This window comes from Scyliorhinus canicula, chromosome 13 (genome assembly GCF_902713615.1).
Source record: "Scyliorhinus canicula chromosome 13, sScyCan1.1, whole genome shotgun sequence".
Taxonomy (NCBI): domain Eukaryota; kingdom Metazoa; phylum Chordata; class Chondrichthyes; order Carcharhiniformes; family Scyliorhinidae; genus Scyliorhinus; species Scyliorhinus canicula.
The window spans coordinates 147,632,053-147,647,785 of record NC_052158.1 but is presented as its reverse complement, the minus strand read 5'-3'; the positions used below and the strand labels follow the sequence as shown (position 1 = coordinate 147,647,785).

Below are 15,733 nucleotides of genomic sequence, written 5' to 3'. Positions count from 1 at the left end.
CGTTCTGCTTTTCAGCGATATTGGTCGAGGGATGATTATTGGCCAAGAGGACGCCCTTGCTCTGTCTTAAGAGATAGACGTTTGTTACTGTTTATTGCAGCATACTGTTTATCATAGTATCTCAAGACATCACGTCCGACGGCGCTGTACGTAATAGTGGCTGTAAGGAAGGGTTGGGTGGGGGTTGGTTAGCAGACAGCCAGGACTTTTGTGCTCCAATCTTGCACAGTCAAGTCTTCAGACCACAATACACTGAGTCATGACTAACACTTAATTCAAATGTACCCTCACTTCTTGTACCAAGGTTGCAAAATGAAGAGGAAAGGCAAAGGGAAATTAGAAAGCAGAACTTGGACTGCGAACAGGAAAGCAGTGAGAAGCATTGACATCTAACCTTCCTTATTAGGGTAAAAAAAAATGAAAACAACTTAAAACATTGCAAAAATAATAAGGAAGACTGCAAGGATTGTTCCTCTGCAGCGGCTGTGAAATCTCCTTTGCTGTCTGCCCCTGTTGTCTAGTAGCTTTCCCCCCACTTTTATTCTCCTGATGTCTTTTAGTCAGAATTAAGCTGCATTTTTTTTAATGCAGGTGGGTTTTGAGGAGAAACCTGCATGTCATCCAGTGGAATAGAGAAATAGCTCAGCTCCGTCTCTTTAACTTTGAATTAGGAAATAACCCACGCGGTCCACGCGAGTTGATCAGTTCACACTTCTGGCATGGAACGGTGAATTTTCTACATAATGTCTGCATGTTTGGGTTTTTTTTTTGCAGTTCACTAGTTTTCCTTGAGTTCCCTACTGCATGTGGTACTCCTGATATGCCGTCGCCTGGAAACTGTGTGTTGTGAAAGCTGTGTGGGTGGAGACGGCACTGTTGACCACACTGGTATTAGTTAAATAGCAGTGTAAACCTTCAGAGGTGGAAGCAGAGCTGTAATCGGGTTCACGCAGGACAGACGTCAGCCAGCAGCTGTCCAACACATCAATTCACTTGGAGACGACCTGAAATGTGAGTGTTGCCTCTTACGCTGTGTTGAAAATACCATAATGTCTAATAGGCTGCTCCTGAACTCAACAAACTATTATTTTAAACCTAGATTGCTAATTAACTCGTTCCACTGGCATTTGGAAGCCGATGGCTGATACAGATTTTTATAACCAACTAATCTTACAGCCCTGAAGGAGGACATTCGATTCATTATCTCTCCATGCTAGCCCTTTGAAAGATCTACCCAATTAGTCCCATTTCTCCTGCTCTTTCCCCATCACCCTGCAAATGTTACCTTTTCAAATTTTGCAACTTGCCATGGAATCTGCTTCAGCCGCCATTCACCTCATCTCTGAATTGGCTCTTTTCGCGATGATCTTCGATTTGCGTCCCTCTGGTTATTGGCCCTCCCAGCAGCAGAAACAGTTTGTCGTGTGGAAGTCCAAATGGACTTCCCAGAGTCGCTGAAATGTTTTGCATCATTCTGGAATGTCCCGGAATCCTGTATTTTGTTACATTCTGCCCTCCAGACGGTTATTAAGATCACAATATGAGTAACAAATGACTACAACCTGTGGTGCATCATTTTCAGCTGTTGCAACCCACTCATTTTCAATCGGCAAATTGTTATGATACATGATGTGGAGATGCCGGCGTTGGGCTGTGGTGAGCACAGTAAGAAGTCTTCCAACACCAGGTTAAAGTCCAACAGGTTTGTTTCAAACACTAGCTTTCGGAGCACTGCTCCTTCACCTGAGGAAGGAGCAGTGCTCCAAAAACTAGTGTTTGAAACAAACCTGTTGAACCTGGTGTTGTAAAACTTCTTATTCTGATAAATGAACAGAGCAATTAATTCTTTACAAATGGGTCTGTGCCTGCTTAATATGGACACAGCTTTCTCAGCTGTTAGTTCAAATTGTTAGGACCACTGTCATCGTTTCATATCCGGAAAGCTGGTAAACAGCCCATAAGCTGCAGTAAAAAGAGATGAAGGAAGCACATTATCAAGAGTAGAGGAGGTGATTCAAGAGGTTTATGGTTAGTGAGCACCAATTTAGGCTCCTTGGGAACATGTTGGCCACGGGAGGAAGGGAAGGCAGATTGGAACAAGGAGATTCACACAACAAATGTCCTGCTAAAGAAAATAACGAAAGCAACTAGCACCTACCCAATGCATGATCTCTTCCTTGAAGGACAAGGGCAGAAGGTGCATGGGAACACCACCAGTCAATTTGCACACCATCCTGGATTGGAATTGCATCATCATTCCCTGTCCATCGTGAGTCAATATCCTGGAATCCCTCCATAACAACACTGTGGATGTACCTATGCCACATGGACTGCATCAGCTCAAGAAGGCGGCTCACCACCACCTTCTCAAGGGTAATTAGGAGTGAGGAATGGGCAACAAATTTTGGCCTAGGCAGCGATGCCCACAGCCCATGAACAAATAACACAGCACCGGTTTTGTTGCAAGTAGCTTGGGATATTTTCTTACATTAAATGTGCAAAGTATATAGTTGCAGCATGCATTTTAGTCACTGGCTTAAAATCTTCCCTTTTTTTGTGCTCTGATCGGGTAACAGGGCTTAATTCTGTGTATCTTCAACACAAACAACGCTAATGGATGTACCATGACCTAGAGCGACATAATATAAAAATAATAACCTGCATGGACAGCATCTTTCATGACCTAAAGATATCTCAAACCATTTCACAACTAATTAAGTGATTTTAAAGTGTCTCACTGTTGTAATGTAGGGAACGCATTTTGTTACATTTGCGTGCAGCAAAACCCCAGGAACAGCTTTAGCCAAATAATTTGTTTTAGTGATAATTTTGATTTATGATAATTGCCTACAGAATCAAGTGGTTTTTATTTACTCAACGAAAATGAAAATCGCTTATTGTCACACGCAGGCTTCAACTGAAGTTACTGTGAAAAGCCCCTAGTCGCCACATTCTGCCTGTTCGGGGAGGCTGGTACGGGAATCGAACCCCGCTGCTGGCCTGCCTTGGTCTGCTTTAAAAGCCAGCTATTTTGCCCAGTGCTAAACCAGCCCCAACGAGTTGTTATCATCTCAATTGCATTGCCTGAAAAAGTGGTGGAAATGAATTCAACAGTAACTTTTAAAGGAGAATTGATTAAGTACTTGAAAAGGGGTATCGCAGAATCGTTAAGACGCAGAAGGAGGCCATTCAGTCCGTCGTGTCAGCATCGGCCCTCCAAACAAGCATCATGATTCAGTGTCATTCTTTTCCTTGCACCCCTGCACGTTAATCTATTCAAATAATTATCTCATGCGCTCTTGAACACCTCGATTGAATCTGCCTCTACCATGTTTCCAGGCAGCGCATTCCGGATCCGAACTATCAGCTGTGTGAAAAAATTATTTCGCACATCTCATTTGCTTCTTTTGCAAATCATTTTAAATCTGTGCCCTCTCGTTCTCAATCCTTTAACGAGGGGGAACAGTTTCTCTCTATCTACTCTGTCCAGCTCCCTCATGATTTTGAACATCTCTATCAAACCTTCTCTTAGCCTTCTTCTCTCCAAGGACAACATTCCCAACTTCTCCAACCCATCCTCATAACTGAAGTTCCCCATCCCTGGAACCATTCTTATAAACTTCTTCTGCTCTCTCTCCAATGTGTTCACATCCTTCCTGTAGTGTGGCGCCCAGAACTGTACGCACAGTACTCCAACTGAGTCCTAACTAGTGTCTTGTATAGGTTCAGCATAACCTCCTCGCTCTTGTACTCTTTGCTCCTATTATGAAAGCCCAGAATACTCTGTGCTTTATTAACTGCGCTCTCTCCCGGTCCTGCTACCTTCAATGACTTTACAGGGTTGTTGGGAAAGGAATGTGGAGTGTGGACTAATTGGATAGGTATTGTAATGTACTTATACCACGAGGATGATAACATAAGAACATATGAACATAAGAACTAGGAGCAGGAGTAGGCCATCTGTCCCCTCAAGCCCGCTCCGCCTTTCAATGAGATCATGACTGATCTTTTGTGGATTCAGCTCCACTTTCCGGCCCGAACACCATAACCCTTAATCCCTTTTTTCTTCAAAAAACTATCTATCTTTACCTTAAAAACATGTAATGAAGGAGCCTCAACTGCTTCACTGGGCAAGGAATTCCATAGATTCACAACCCTTTGGGTGAAGATGTTCCTCCTAAACTCAGTCCTAAATCTACTTCCCCTTATTTTGAGGCTATGCCCCCTAGTTCTGCCTTCACCCGCCAGTGGAAACAACCTGCCCGCATCTATCCTATCTATTCCCTTCATAATTTTAAATGTTTCGATAAGATCCCCCCTCATCCTTCTAAATTCTAATGAGTACAGTCCCAGTCTACTCAACCTCTCCTCGTAATCCAACCCCTTCAACTCTGGGATTAACCTCGTGAATCTCCTCTGCACACCCTCCAGTGCCAGTACATCCTTTCTCAAGTAAGGAGACCAAAACTGAACACAATACTCCAGGCGTGGCCTCACTAACACCTTATACAATTGCAGCATAACCTCCCTAGTCTTAAACTCCATCCCTCTAGCAATGAAGGACAAAATTCCATTTGCCTTCTTAATCACCTGTTGCACCTGTAAACCAACTTTCTGTGACTTATGCACTAGCACACCCAGGTCTCTCTGCACAGCAGCATGCTTTAATATTTTATTGTTTAAATAATAATCCCGTTTGCTGTTATTCCTACCAAAATGAATAACTTCACATTTGTCAACATTGTATTCCATCTGCCAGACCCTAGCCCATTCACTTAACCTATCCAAATCCCTCTGCAGACTTCCAATATCCTCTGCACTTTTCGCTTTACCACTCATCTTAGTGTCATCTGCAAACTTGGACACATTGCCCTTGGTCCCCAACTCCAAATCATCTATGTAAATTGTGAACAATTGTGGGCCCAACACGGATCCCTGAGGGACACCACTAGCTACTGATCGCCAACCAGAAAAGCACCCATTAATCCCCACTCTTTGCTTTCTAATAATTAACCAATCCTCTATCCATGCTACTACTTTATCCTTAATGCCATGCATAACGATTCATGAAGGGTTTTCACCTCCATCTTGATATTCAAGGGAACAAATGCTGGCCTTGCGTGCGATGTTTCTGCCCCATAAACTAATAATAAAAAATGGTCTTCTCGATCAGTTTTTCCCCTGACCGGCAACAAAATATACCAGAAGAATGTTCAGCGAAGGTGTAGCTCTCCCTCCCCTCCCCCTGCCTAAGAGTGAGGGATGTTTTGGACCAGTTACTGGGACCATTGGCCTGTCCAACTCACTGGCATGGTATAGTTCGAATTAAAAGCAATTTACTGCGGATGCTGGAGTCTGAAACGAAAGAGAAAATGCTGGAAAATCTCAGCAGGTCTGGCAGCATCTTTAGGGAGAGAAAAGAGCTAACGTTTCAAGTCCAATGACTCTTTGTCAAAGCTCTTTTTTTTTTAGATGAGTTAAAGGAGAAGTTTTTGGGAGTTAGAACGAGTTCAGCCAGGCGGAGGAGAGTGGTGGTGGATGGGAATTGTCCCGGCCTCTTTTCGAGAAAGAAGCAAAGAGTTCTCAGGCCATCCTGGTGTGGGATGGAGGTGTAGAGGGATTGCACATCTGTGGTGAATAGAATGCAGTTAGGGCCCGCAAACTGGAAGCTGGAAGCTGTTAATATGACGCAGTGCATCAGAGGAATCCCGGATGTAGGTGGGGAGGGAATGGACCAGAGGAGTGAGGATGAAGTCAAGATAAGAGGAAATAAGTTTGGTGGGGCAAGAGCATGCAGACACAATGGGCCTGCTGGGACAGTCCTTTTTGTGGATTTTGGGAAGTAGGTAAAAGTGGGCTGCCTGAGGTTGGGAAAGTATCTGGTTGGAAGCCGTAGGGGGAAGGCATCCCGAGGAAATGAGGTCGCTAACGGTGTTGGAGATAATGGCTTGATGTTCAGTGGTCTGGTCATGGTCCAGGGGGAGGTAAGCGGAAGTATCTGAGAGTTGGCGCTCGGCCTCTGCGAGGTAGAGGTCAGTGCGCCAGACGACAACAGCACCCCCTTTTGTCGACAGGTTTGATGACAAAGTCGGGGTTAGACCTAACGGAGTGAAGAGCAGAAAGGTCGGAAGGAGAGAGGTTGGAATGGAGTGGGGGGGCAGTAAAATTAAGATGGCCAATGTCCCGTCGACAGTTCTCAATGAAAAGATCAAGGGCAGATAATTGTCCCGGCTGGGGGTGGGGGGGGGGGGTCCACTTAGAGGCAGAATGTTGGAGGCATATGAAAGTATCAGTGGAACGGGGGGGGGGGGAATTATTGCCCAAAGAAGTGGACTCGGAGACGAAGGCGATGAAAAAAGAATTCAGCATCATGTCGAGCCCGGTACCAAGCTGAGTCCTCTGCTGAGAACAGCACGCTCAGCCTCAGAGAAGGGAAGGTCGGAGGGTATGGTGAACACGCAAGGGCTGGGGCTGGGAGAAATGGGGGACGAGGCATTGGGACTGGTGGAGGACCTGGGATGGGCAGCGGTGTTGATAATGGGAGAAATGGGGTTATTGGGACTGGTGGAGGACCTGGGATGGGCAGTGATGTAGATACTGGGAGAAATGGGGTACGAGGGATTGGGACTGGTGGAGGGTCTGGGATGGGCAGTGATGTAGATACTGGGAGAAATGGGGTACGAGGGATTGGGACTGGTGGAGGGCCTGGGATGGGCAGTGATGTTGATACTGGGAGAAATGGGGTACGAGGGATTGGGACTGGTGGAGGGCCTGGGATGGGCAGTGATGTTGATACTGGGAGAAATGGGGTACGAGGGATTGGGACTGGTGGAGGGGCAAGGATGGGCTGTGGTGTTGATGAGTTGTTGAAGCTTGCGTTCCTTAACATCTGTAAGAAAGAGAAGATTCTTGTTGAGACGTCGAATGATGTGAAGGATGAAATGAAACTGGGGACAGGGACAGCTTTGAGAGAGAGTAAGACGGTGCTGCTGGAGAGATGTCGAGTGTCTTCATGTGGCGCCGCATGGCACTGAGTGTGACTTTCAGGATGCGGCGAGAGCAGCAGTTGGAGGAATGATGTATATCCTGGAAGTACCTGGAATCCTGGAGGTTACATGCAGGGTGGAATTTAATTTGAAATCCCCGTGGGGTAAATCGCAGACGAAGACAGTCACTGAGGAAGGAAATATGGCTGTGGAAGCGAGTCTTGGTAAATACCTTGTCCAACATTGAGAGAGATATGGAAAGCAGTGAAGGTGGATAGTGAGGGAGGGACATACAGGAATCCTGTCAGAGTGAAGAGCAGTACTTTTTCAGGGTCGGCATTCCTGGAAGAGAGGTGGCAGTGAGCTAAACACTGGATAAAAATAAATTACTGCAGATGCTGGAATCTGAAACGAAAGAAAATGCTGGAAAACCTCAGCAGGTCTGGCAGCATCTGTAGGGAGAGAAAAGAGCTAACGTTTCGAGTCCGATGACTCTTTGTCAAAGAGTTTGAATTAAGTTCCTCGTGGGCAGAGGGAAGCTGAATGTGTGCCGACTGCTTCAGTCGCTGCTCCCAATGAAGCTGCTTTATTCCGGAAAACCGGTTGGTGGAACTAAATCTTTACCTCAGTCCTGCAATTATTTAGAGTGAGTCACACTCCTCCTAACTTAATGACACCACCATTTCAGGAAGTTCCCCTTTGTGTGTGCTCACGTGAAACTCCAATTAATGTACCCCACATTTACTGTTAAACACAATTAATATACAATCAACAGATTAACAGGTCCCTTCATTGTGAAACCGGGAGATGCAGTGCTGTGAGATTCGGCTTCTGATTTGCCCCAAACTAATGAGATCTATTCTTGGTAGATTATCATAGATTATCATAGAATTTACAGTTCAGAAGGAGGCCATTCGGCCCATCAAGTCTGCACCAGCTCTTGGAAAGAGCACCCTACCCAAGGTCAACATCTCCACCCTATCCCCATAACCCAGTAACCCCACCCAACACTAAGGGCAATTTTGGACACACTAAGGGCAATTTATCATGGCCAATTCACCTAACCCGCACATCTTTGGGCTGTGGGAGGAAACTGGAGCACCCGGAGGAAACCCACGCATGCACTGGGAGGATGTGCAGACTCCGCACAGACAGTGACCCAAGCCGGAATTGAGCCTTGGAGCTGTGAAACAATTGTGCTATCCACAATGCTACTGTGCTGGAGTAGGCAATTCAGCTAGTCGAGCCTTCTCCACCATTCAACCAGATGACGACTGATCATCTACCTCTATGTCATTTTCCCCCCTCTCTCCCCACAACCCATGGCGTAACTAGTATCCAGGGACCTATTGATTTCTGTCTGGGATGTGTTTAGTGATTGAGCGCCCACAGTTCTCTGGGGTAGAGAGCTCCAAACGTTCACTACCCTCTGACTGAAGGACATTCTCCTCATCTCAGTCTCAAATGGCCTGCCCCTTATTCTGAGACTCAGATAAGGAGACCAAAACTGTACACAATGCCCCAGGGGCAGAATATTACAGGAGGGGTGGGGAGTGGGAGGAAGTTGCAACACCACACCCACCCGGTCCCTAAAAGCATAATTTTAAAAAAAAATTTAGACTACCCAATTCATTTTTTCCAATTAAGGGGCAATTTAGTGTGGCCAATCCACCTCCCCTGCACATCTTTGGGTTGTGGGGGCTGATGCACTATCAATTATGACGAGAGGAGAGTAGAGAGAAATCGAGGCTTTATTACACAGAGATGTGTAGCCTCCTACAGCTGCTGCCGAAATGGCTGCAGTTCGGAGGGCACAAACATTTATACTCCGCCTACTGGGCGGAGCCAGCAGGCAGGGATCTACCCCCCCCCCCCCCCCCCATACCTGTAGTACAGCAGATTTCCTTCCCTAAAGGACATTCGTGAACCAGATGGGTTTGTACGACAATCAGCAATAGTTTCATCATTAGACTTTTAATACTAGAGGCGGGATTCTCCGACGCCCCCCCCCCCCCCCCCCCCCCCCCCACCCGGCCTCCAGAGCACTACTCTGGGTGTCTGGTTCAATAGTCAAGTGACAATACCATTAGGCCACCACTTCCTGACTCCCCTCTGACCTGCTCAATGTCTTGCCCACACTTCAGATATAATGCACTGTGGCTGGACTAACTAGGGGCAGTGTAAGACTTCCATCCCTCATCAGGGAAGAATCCGCACCCTCGGGAGCTGCTGGCCAATCCGATTAGCTCGCAGCAGCACCGGCTCCAGCAGCTCCAAGAACGCATTAGCGGATGCTGCTGGGCTCGCAGTCAGTAACAAGAAGAAAGTCCAATGAGAAAGTCCAGAGTCAGGTAAACGTGACATCTTGGGCAGGGAAGATTTGGACCGGTTAGGAAGACGGGTGAGGTGAGAGGGTGTGAGGGTGGAAGGGTGTGCGTGATGTGGTCATAGCAACAGGTGGGTAGGAAGAAAGGGGGGTTTTATCTGAGGGGATCGGCTCCCCTGTCACCACCACCACCCTTACCCCTCCCCCCCTCATCCCCCTCCCCCCCATCCCCCTCCCGCCTCCCAAATCAGCAATCGGAAGTTCCCAAAGATAGTATGCACCCCTTCCTTCCCGAAAATCGGACAGGCTACTCCTGCCCGACTGCTGAACCCTGGCTAATGGTGTGGGTGGTTAATAACGGGGTCAATTGACTTGGCAACAAGCCAAATAAACTCTTGATGATCTATTATGTATGGCCGGCGGGCTGTCAATTTTGGCACCAATTCTCCCCCCCCTGTACTATGGGGATGAGCAGGAAGGAGGTGGGGTGGACACCCCACCCTATTTCTCAAGCTCCCCGCACCAAAGACGTGCCTTGCAGATGCATGTAAAATACAGCCCCAGGTGTAGACTGGCCAAGGCTCCACGCAGCTGCAGCAAGACAACAAGATTCCTGTAGTCAAATCCCCTTGCTATGAAGGCCAGCATACCACTTCTCTTTCGAATTGCTTGCTGCAGCTGGATTCTAACTTGTACTGACTCGTGAACAAGGAGACCCAGGTCCCTTTGGCCAGCTAAACGTCCCAACTTCTCGCCATTTAAGAAAAAACTCTGCCTCTCTGTTTTTTATGACCAAAGTGAATAACTTCACTCTTATTCACATTGGGTGCGATTTTCCCAACCCGTTGTGCCCAGCACCGACCCTGTTGCATAGCGGAAGAGGCCCAAATATTTTTTGGACTGGACGCTGAGCCGATCTCGATGCACCCAACTCGTTACGTCAAGCGTGATCCGGATCATGCCCTCGCTGGCCGTAATCTTGATAATCACATTGCAATGAGCCATTAGGCTCACTTCAATGTGCGCAGACCATTTGAGGCCACATTCTCCTGGATACCCGCAGTCATGTGCTGTCCTCAAATTGGCATGAATTAGTACTGGTCTCCACAACCGGAGACCAGTAATGATGGCCACGGGGGGCTCAGAGCCTCTCGAGTGGTTGGGAACAGGGCAGGGCAGTGCCCTGGCAGTGCCCACGGTATCAGGGAAGTGCTAACCTGGTACCCTGGCATCGTGAACCTGACTCTGCAGTGTTGGCACTGCCAGGGCACCAGGGGAAGTGTCTGGCTGCCATGTTGGCACTGCCAGTGTGCCACTTGCACTGCCAAGGTGCAGGGCCTGAGGTAGCCATGAAAGGAGGGGGTGATGGGATTTCTTGAAGGGTGGGGGTGTGAGAGCGGGTTATGAAGGGGGGTTGTGAAAGGTGGGGGCGTGAAGGGCGGGGTCTTAAAGGGAGGGAATGAAAGGGTGGACTCCTCAGTGACCCCATAGAGCGGTATGCTCGCTTGCAAGGGGGAATGCCCCAGTGTCCATGAGAATGGATGGGTCTGGGGCCAGGTCACCCTCATGCCTGCTTGATGAGAGGGGCGGGGTTACACAGAACTTTAGTGATTGGGGGAGGTTGTCCATCATGAGTGATGCTCTCAGGCTGCCAGAGTGCCAGTACCGGGATGCCCAGGTGCTAGGTTTGCACTGCCAGGGTGCCCGAGTGGCACTTCCAGGCTGGCGGGGCACTGCCAGTGTGGCAGTACCAGGGTATCCAGCTGCTAAATTGGCGCTGTCAGGGATCGGGCCATACCAGGTGGTGGGGGCAGGGTGTTGCTCCTCTGCACTTCTCAGAGACTGTGTATGGGGGTGGGGGGGGGGGGGGGGGGGCACAGAAACAGAGAGGGGGGGGGGCTGAAATAGGGTTAAAAGATCAGGTCAGCCGGACAAAATTGCCCCCGATCTGCGAGGAGCCTTTCTTGCTGAGCTCGTCAGTAGGAAATAACTCGTGTCACCTCGATGGAGAGAGAATTCCTGAGGCCAAAAAAATGGCCAAATGCTGTTGTATAGCGAGGTGTTACTTGGCAATGCAGCTGCTGAGGAACACACCCCGCTAAACGTGCCCAAAACCGGACATAGATTTTTTTTTTTCCATTGAATTGCACCATTAGTCATTTTTTGGGAGAATCCGCCCATTATATTCCATATTTTCCTTTGCATCCTTCTTCTTGCGTCCTCATCACAACTCCCATTGCTACCTAGTTTTGTGTTGTCAGCAATTTTTCAAATGTGACATTTGGCGCAGCAACTAAATAATTGTTATAGAATGTGATTGGCTGTGGCCCGAGCACTGATCCTTGTGGTAGCCCACCAATCACAGTAGGCGAGGGATAAAGCGAGGTGTTACCACACAGCACAGGAGGCTTTCTATTCCATCTGCTCTTACTTTTCCTGACCCTGTCTGAAGCTGAGATTCAATGCCTGAGATGCACGTAATTATGCTGGCCAATGCAAACCTTTCTCGCTGCGTTGTGTGTAACATTATTCTTTCTTCCTTCCTTCCTTCCTTCCTTTCTTTCAATAGTGCTGTGGGATATTTTGTGTCCAGCTGAGAAGCGATGAATGTAGGAACAATTATACATTGTATCTTATATTTTGTTTCAGCAATGTTGTTTAAAACACAAACTGGGTTCAATTACATATGGGCATTATGTCTGCTAAAGCAGTGATTAAGAAGTCCACAAAGGTGAGGTAATCATTGATTTTAACCATTTACTTGTTTACATATAGATGGCTAATGGAATATTGTTAATGGAAAGCAGATTCCCTGAGGTGTAGATGCGGTAGGAGGGAGTGGGGTTTAGTCCAAGCTAAAAAGGTCATGGGACATCTTAGTAGGATACAGGTGATATAATTAATGGGAAGAACCAGGTCTGTTTGCAGTTTTGTCATATGATTTGAGTCCGACACAACAGAAAGATTTTTCAGGCTGTTCCTGAAAGGTTCGCTCTCCAAAGGTCTGCACAGAGAATAGCAAGTAAATCTGATTGCTAACTTTATTTATGAGTGGATTTTTAACTGTTGCTTTGTTGGAATATGGGTGGTGAATGTGTAAGTTAAAGCTTTTCTTTTTATTTAAGAACGGTTTAACTGTTAATTGTAAAGCTATTTCTTTGATGTTAACGTGGTTAATTCTGTTTTTAATTTAAAATGTGTTTTAGCATGAAAAATACATATTGGCCAGAGTCATCACTCCTGGGGTGAAGTATCCTTTCCTCACAGCTTCACGAATTGCAAATTGTTTGGGGCCTGTTTTGGTATCCTGACAGACAGTAGAGGGGGCCCTGGGTTTAACATTGCAACCAAAGGGTGACCCCTGGACCTGTGGTGCATTGAGAGGGTTGAGTTGGATTAGGTGTTCATGCCTCTGGACTGGATCTCTACCCTATACCTTTCTGACCCAGGGACTGAGTGTGACTAACATACATTACTGGTGACTGACAAAATTACTATTGATGTTTTTGACAGAGAGAAGGAGAAGATGCAGACCATAGACCTTCAGCAAAGTTCTACAAGTGGCAACGAATCAAATGGACACTGCCCGGATGAATCCCAGTACAAATACTTGGTCTACTCTACCGTGTATAGCATTGTGTTTGTCGTTGGCTTCATCTCGAACACATTGGCACTGTTTGTGTTCCACCGCATCGCTAAGAGTAGGAATGCCAGCACCGTCTACCTAATGAACCTTGCCGTTGCTGACCTGCTCTTTGTCTTCAGCCTCCCGTTGAGGGTTGTCTATTATGCCAGAAAAGGTGACTGGCCATTCCGAGATTTTCTGTGCAGGATCTCCACCTACACTTTCTACGTCAGCATGTACTGCAGCATCCTATTCCTGACTTGCCTCAGTATATCTCGTTACCTGTCCATGGCGCATTATACAAGGCATCAAAGGGTGTTCACTTTCAAACGTTGCATAATTGTGTGCATCGTCATCTGGCTATTTGTAAGCGTGAGCACGGCCCCCTTTCTTTTGGCAGGGAGCCAGACCTTTGAAGGTAAAGTCAAATGCTTTGACCCTGTGCACGCGGCTTCCTGGAATCGCATCGCAAAGATGAATTACTTTGCGCTGACTGTTGGATTCCTCGTCCCTTTTGCAATCATTCTTGTCTGTTACTCTTTGATGATAAAGCACTTAATGCGAATAAGCTGGCAGTCAAGGCAGGTCAAGAGGGATTTGGCCATGATCGTGCTGGTCCTGGGTGTGTTTTTCCTCTGTTTCCTCCCTTACCATATCCAAAGGACAGTGCACTTGCATTTCCTGGTCCTCCACCCCCCTATCGACTGCAAGCTGGAACACATCCTCCGCAAATCCGTCGTGGCTACCTTGTGCCTGGCCGTGGCCAACAGCTGTTTCGACCCCTTGCTTTATATTTTTGTGGGGCAAGGATTCAGGACGTTTGTCAAAGTGTGGCTCAAGAGAAAGGAACCCAGCACCTCGTACAGCTCTTCCAGCAGCAAGCTCTGCGTTAGCGTGTCTTTTGTGCAGCAGGGCAGGAAACTGGAGTCAGCAATCGCAGCGCAATTAAAGCTTAAAGAAGCCTTGCCCAACGCTGGAGACCAAGGAGCGATGGATGGGACAGACAGCGAGAAAAGTGGACTGTTACATCCAGAATTGTCCACAGTGACTTCTCAACCCCCACCACCCACCCTCCCCACTTCTCCATTGTTAGATTAGGGGAGAATTCTGTTCTTGAGCAGCTGGTTGACTGACCAATTTTTTTCTTTGAAGTTCTTGAAACAGGAACCAGTTGAATGGCACAATGGTGACAATTGGAAAAATTGGAATTTCTCCATAATTCTTCACATTGTCAAGAGTCCCAACATCTGACTGGTGCCATCGAATGGAGTTGTCAAGAGTGTGGGGCCAGGGCAAGGAGGGGGATTTGCAAGGGCTGCCATCCTAGTCATGTCTCCTTTCTTTTTTTTAGCAATTTGCTCACGGCAAGTGGCAAAGGCAGAATTTATTGCCCGTCCCCAATTGTACGCAAGAAAGGGCTGGCGAGCCACTTGCTTGAACAGCCGTGAACCATTTGGTGTAGGGACACCCACAGTGCTGTCAGGGAGGTCCATGGGGTGTAGGTACATCCACTGTGCTGTCAGGGAGGGAATTCCAGAAGTTTGACACAGCTACAGTGAAAGAATGGCAAAATGCTTAAAAGTCAGGATGGCTTACGGCTTGGAGGGGAACTTGCAAGCAGCGGTGTTCCCACGTGCCTTGTCATTCTACGGGATAGAGGTCACCGGGGCTGTCAAAGGGGTTGCTGCAGTCCATCTTGTAGAGCATCTTGTACAGGGTGCACGCAGCTGCAATTATACTTCAGTGGATATAATGGCCGTACAGCCACATCGGTCAAGGCCATGGTAGGGTGTGACTTCAAAAAGAGGGAAAATAAAGGAACCTCCTCAATCATATATGGTAAAAGATTTTGAAATGTCATTCGAAAACTTCCACATACATAGTTTTCTGTTATTTGTCTGTACATTTTTATGTTTCTAACCTCCAAATATACTGAATTAAATATCATTGTTGACCTTCCACATACGAACATACATGTGAGACCATGCGAGCTAGGAGCAGTTGTAAGCTACCCGACACTTTCAGTCTGCTCCGGCATTCAATAAGCTCTTGAATACTCTGATCCTATCTTCAACCCCACATTCCTGCCTACCCCAATACCCTTTCATCCCCTTGCTAATCAAGAATCTCCCCAGTTCTGCCTTAAAAATATATAAAGATTATACTTCCACCGTCTTTTGAGGAAGAGAGTTCCAGAGACTCAGAAACCTCAGAGGAAATAAATTCTCCTCATTGCTTTGGGCAGTACGGTAGCACACCTGGCTAGCACTGTGGCTTCACAGCACCAGGGTCCCAGGTTCGATTCCACACTGGGTCACTGTGCAGAGTCTGCCCGTGTCTGCGTGGGTTTCCTCCGGGTGCTCCGGTTTCCTCCCACAGTCCAAAGTCGTGCAGGTTAAGTGGATTGGCCATGATAAATTGCCCTTAGTGTCCAAAAAGGTTAGCAGGGGTTATTGGGTTACGGGGATAGGATGGACGAGAGGGCTTAAATGGGTCGGTGCAGACTTGATGGGCTGAATGGCCTCCTTCTGCACTGCATGTTCTATGTCCAGTTTAAATGAGGCCCCTTATTTTTTAAACACTGACCTTGAGAAGATTTTGTTTGCCAGTCTCGCCACGTACTTTTGGTATAAGCTTTGGTATAATGCAGCCAAAAAGAGATCTTGTGGCGCTGAGTAGTCAGAAGCTGCAGGTTCAAGTCATAGAATCCCTACAATGTAGAAGGAGAGCATTCATCCCATTGAGCCTGCACTGGCCTCCGCTGTACCTAGGCCCAGCCCCCCGCCATAACGAGCA

The 15,733-nt window shown here is 47.4% G+C and overlaps 1 protein-coding gene across 1 annotated transcript; it reads left to right on the top strand.

Moving 5' to 3' along the window:
- The first annotated feature begins 838 nt into the window (after nt 1-838).
- Nucleotides 839-15,192, top strand: LOC119976740 (cysteinyl leukotriene receptor 1-like). The gene is made up of 2 exons (XM_038817474.1): nt 839-1,011; nt 12,826-15,192. The coding sequence occupies exon 2, from the start codon at nt 12,839-12,841 to the stop codon at nt 14,033-14,035; it is 1,197 nt and encodes a 398-aa protein (XP_038673402.1). The 5' UTR covers nt 839-1,011; nt 12,826-12,838; the 3' UTR covers nt 14,036-15,192.
- Nucleotides 15,193-15,733: the final 541 nt, after the last annotated feature.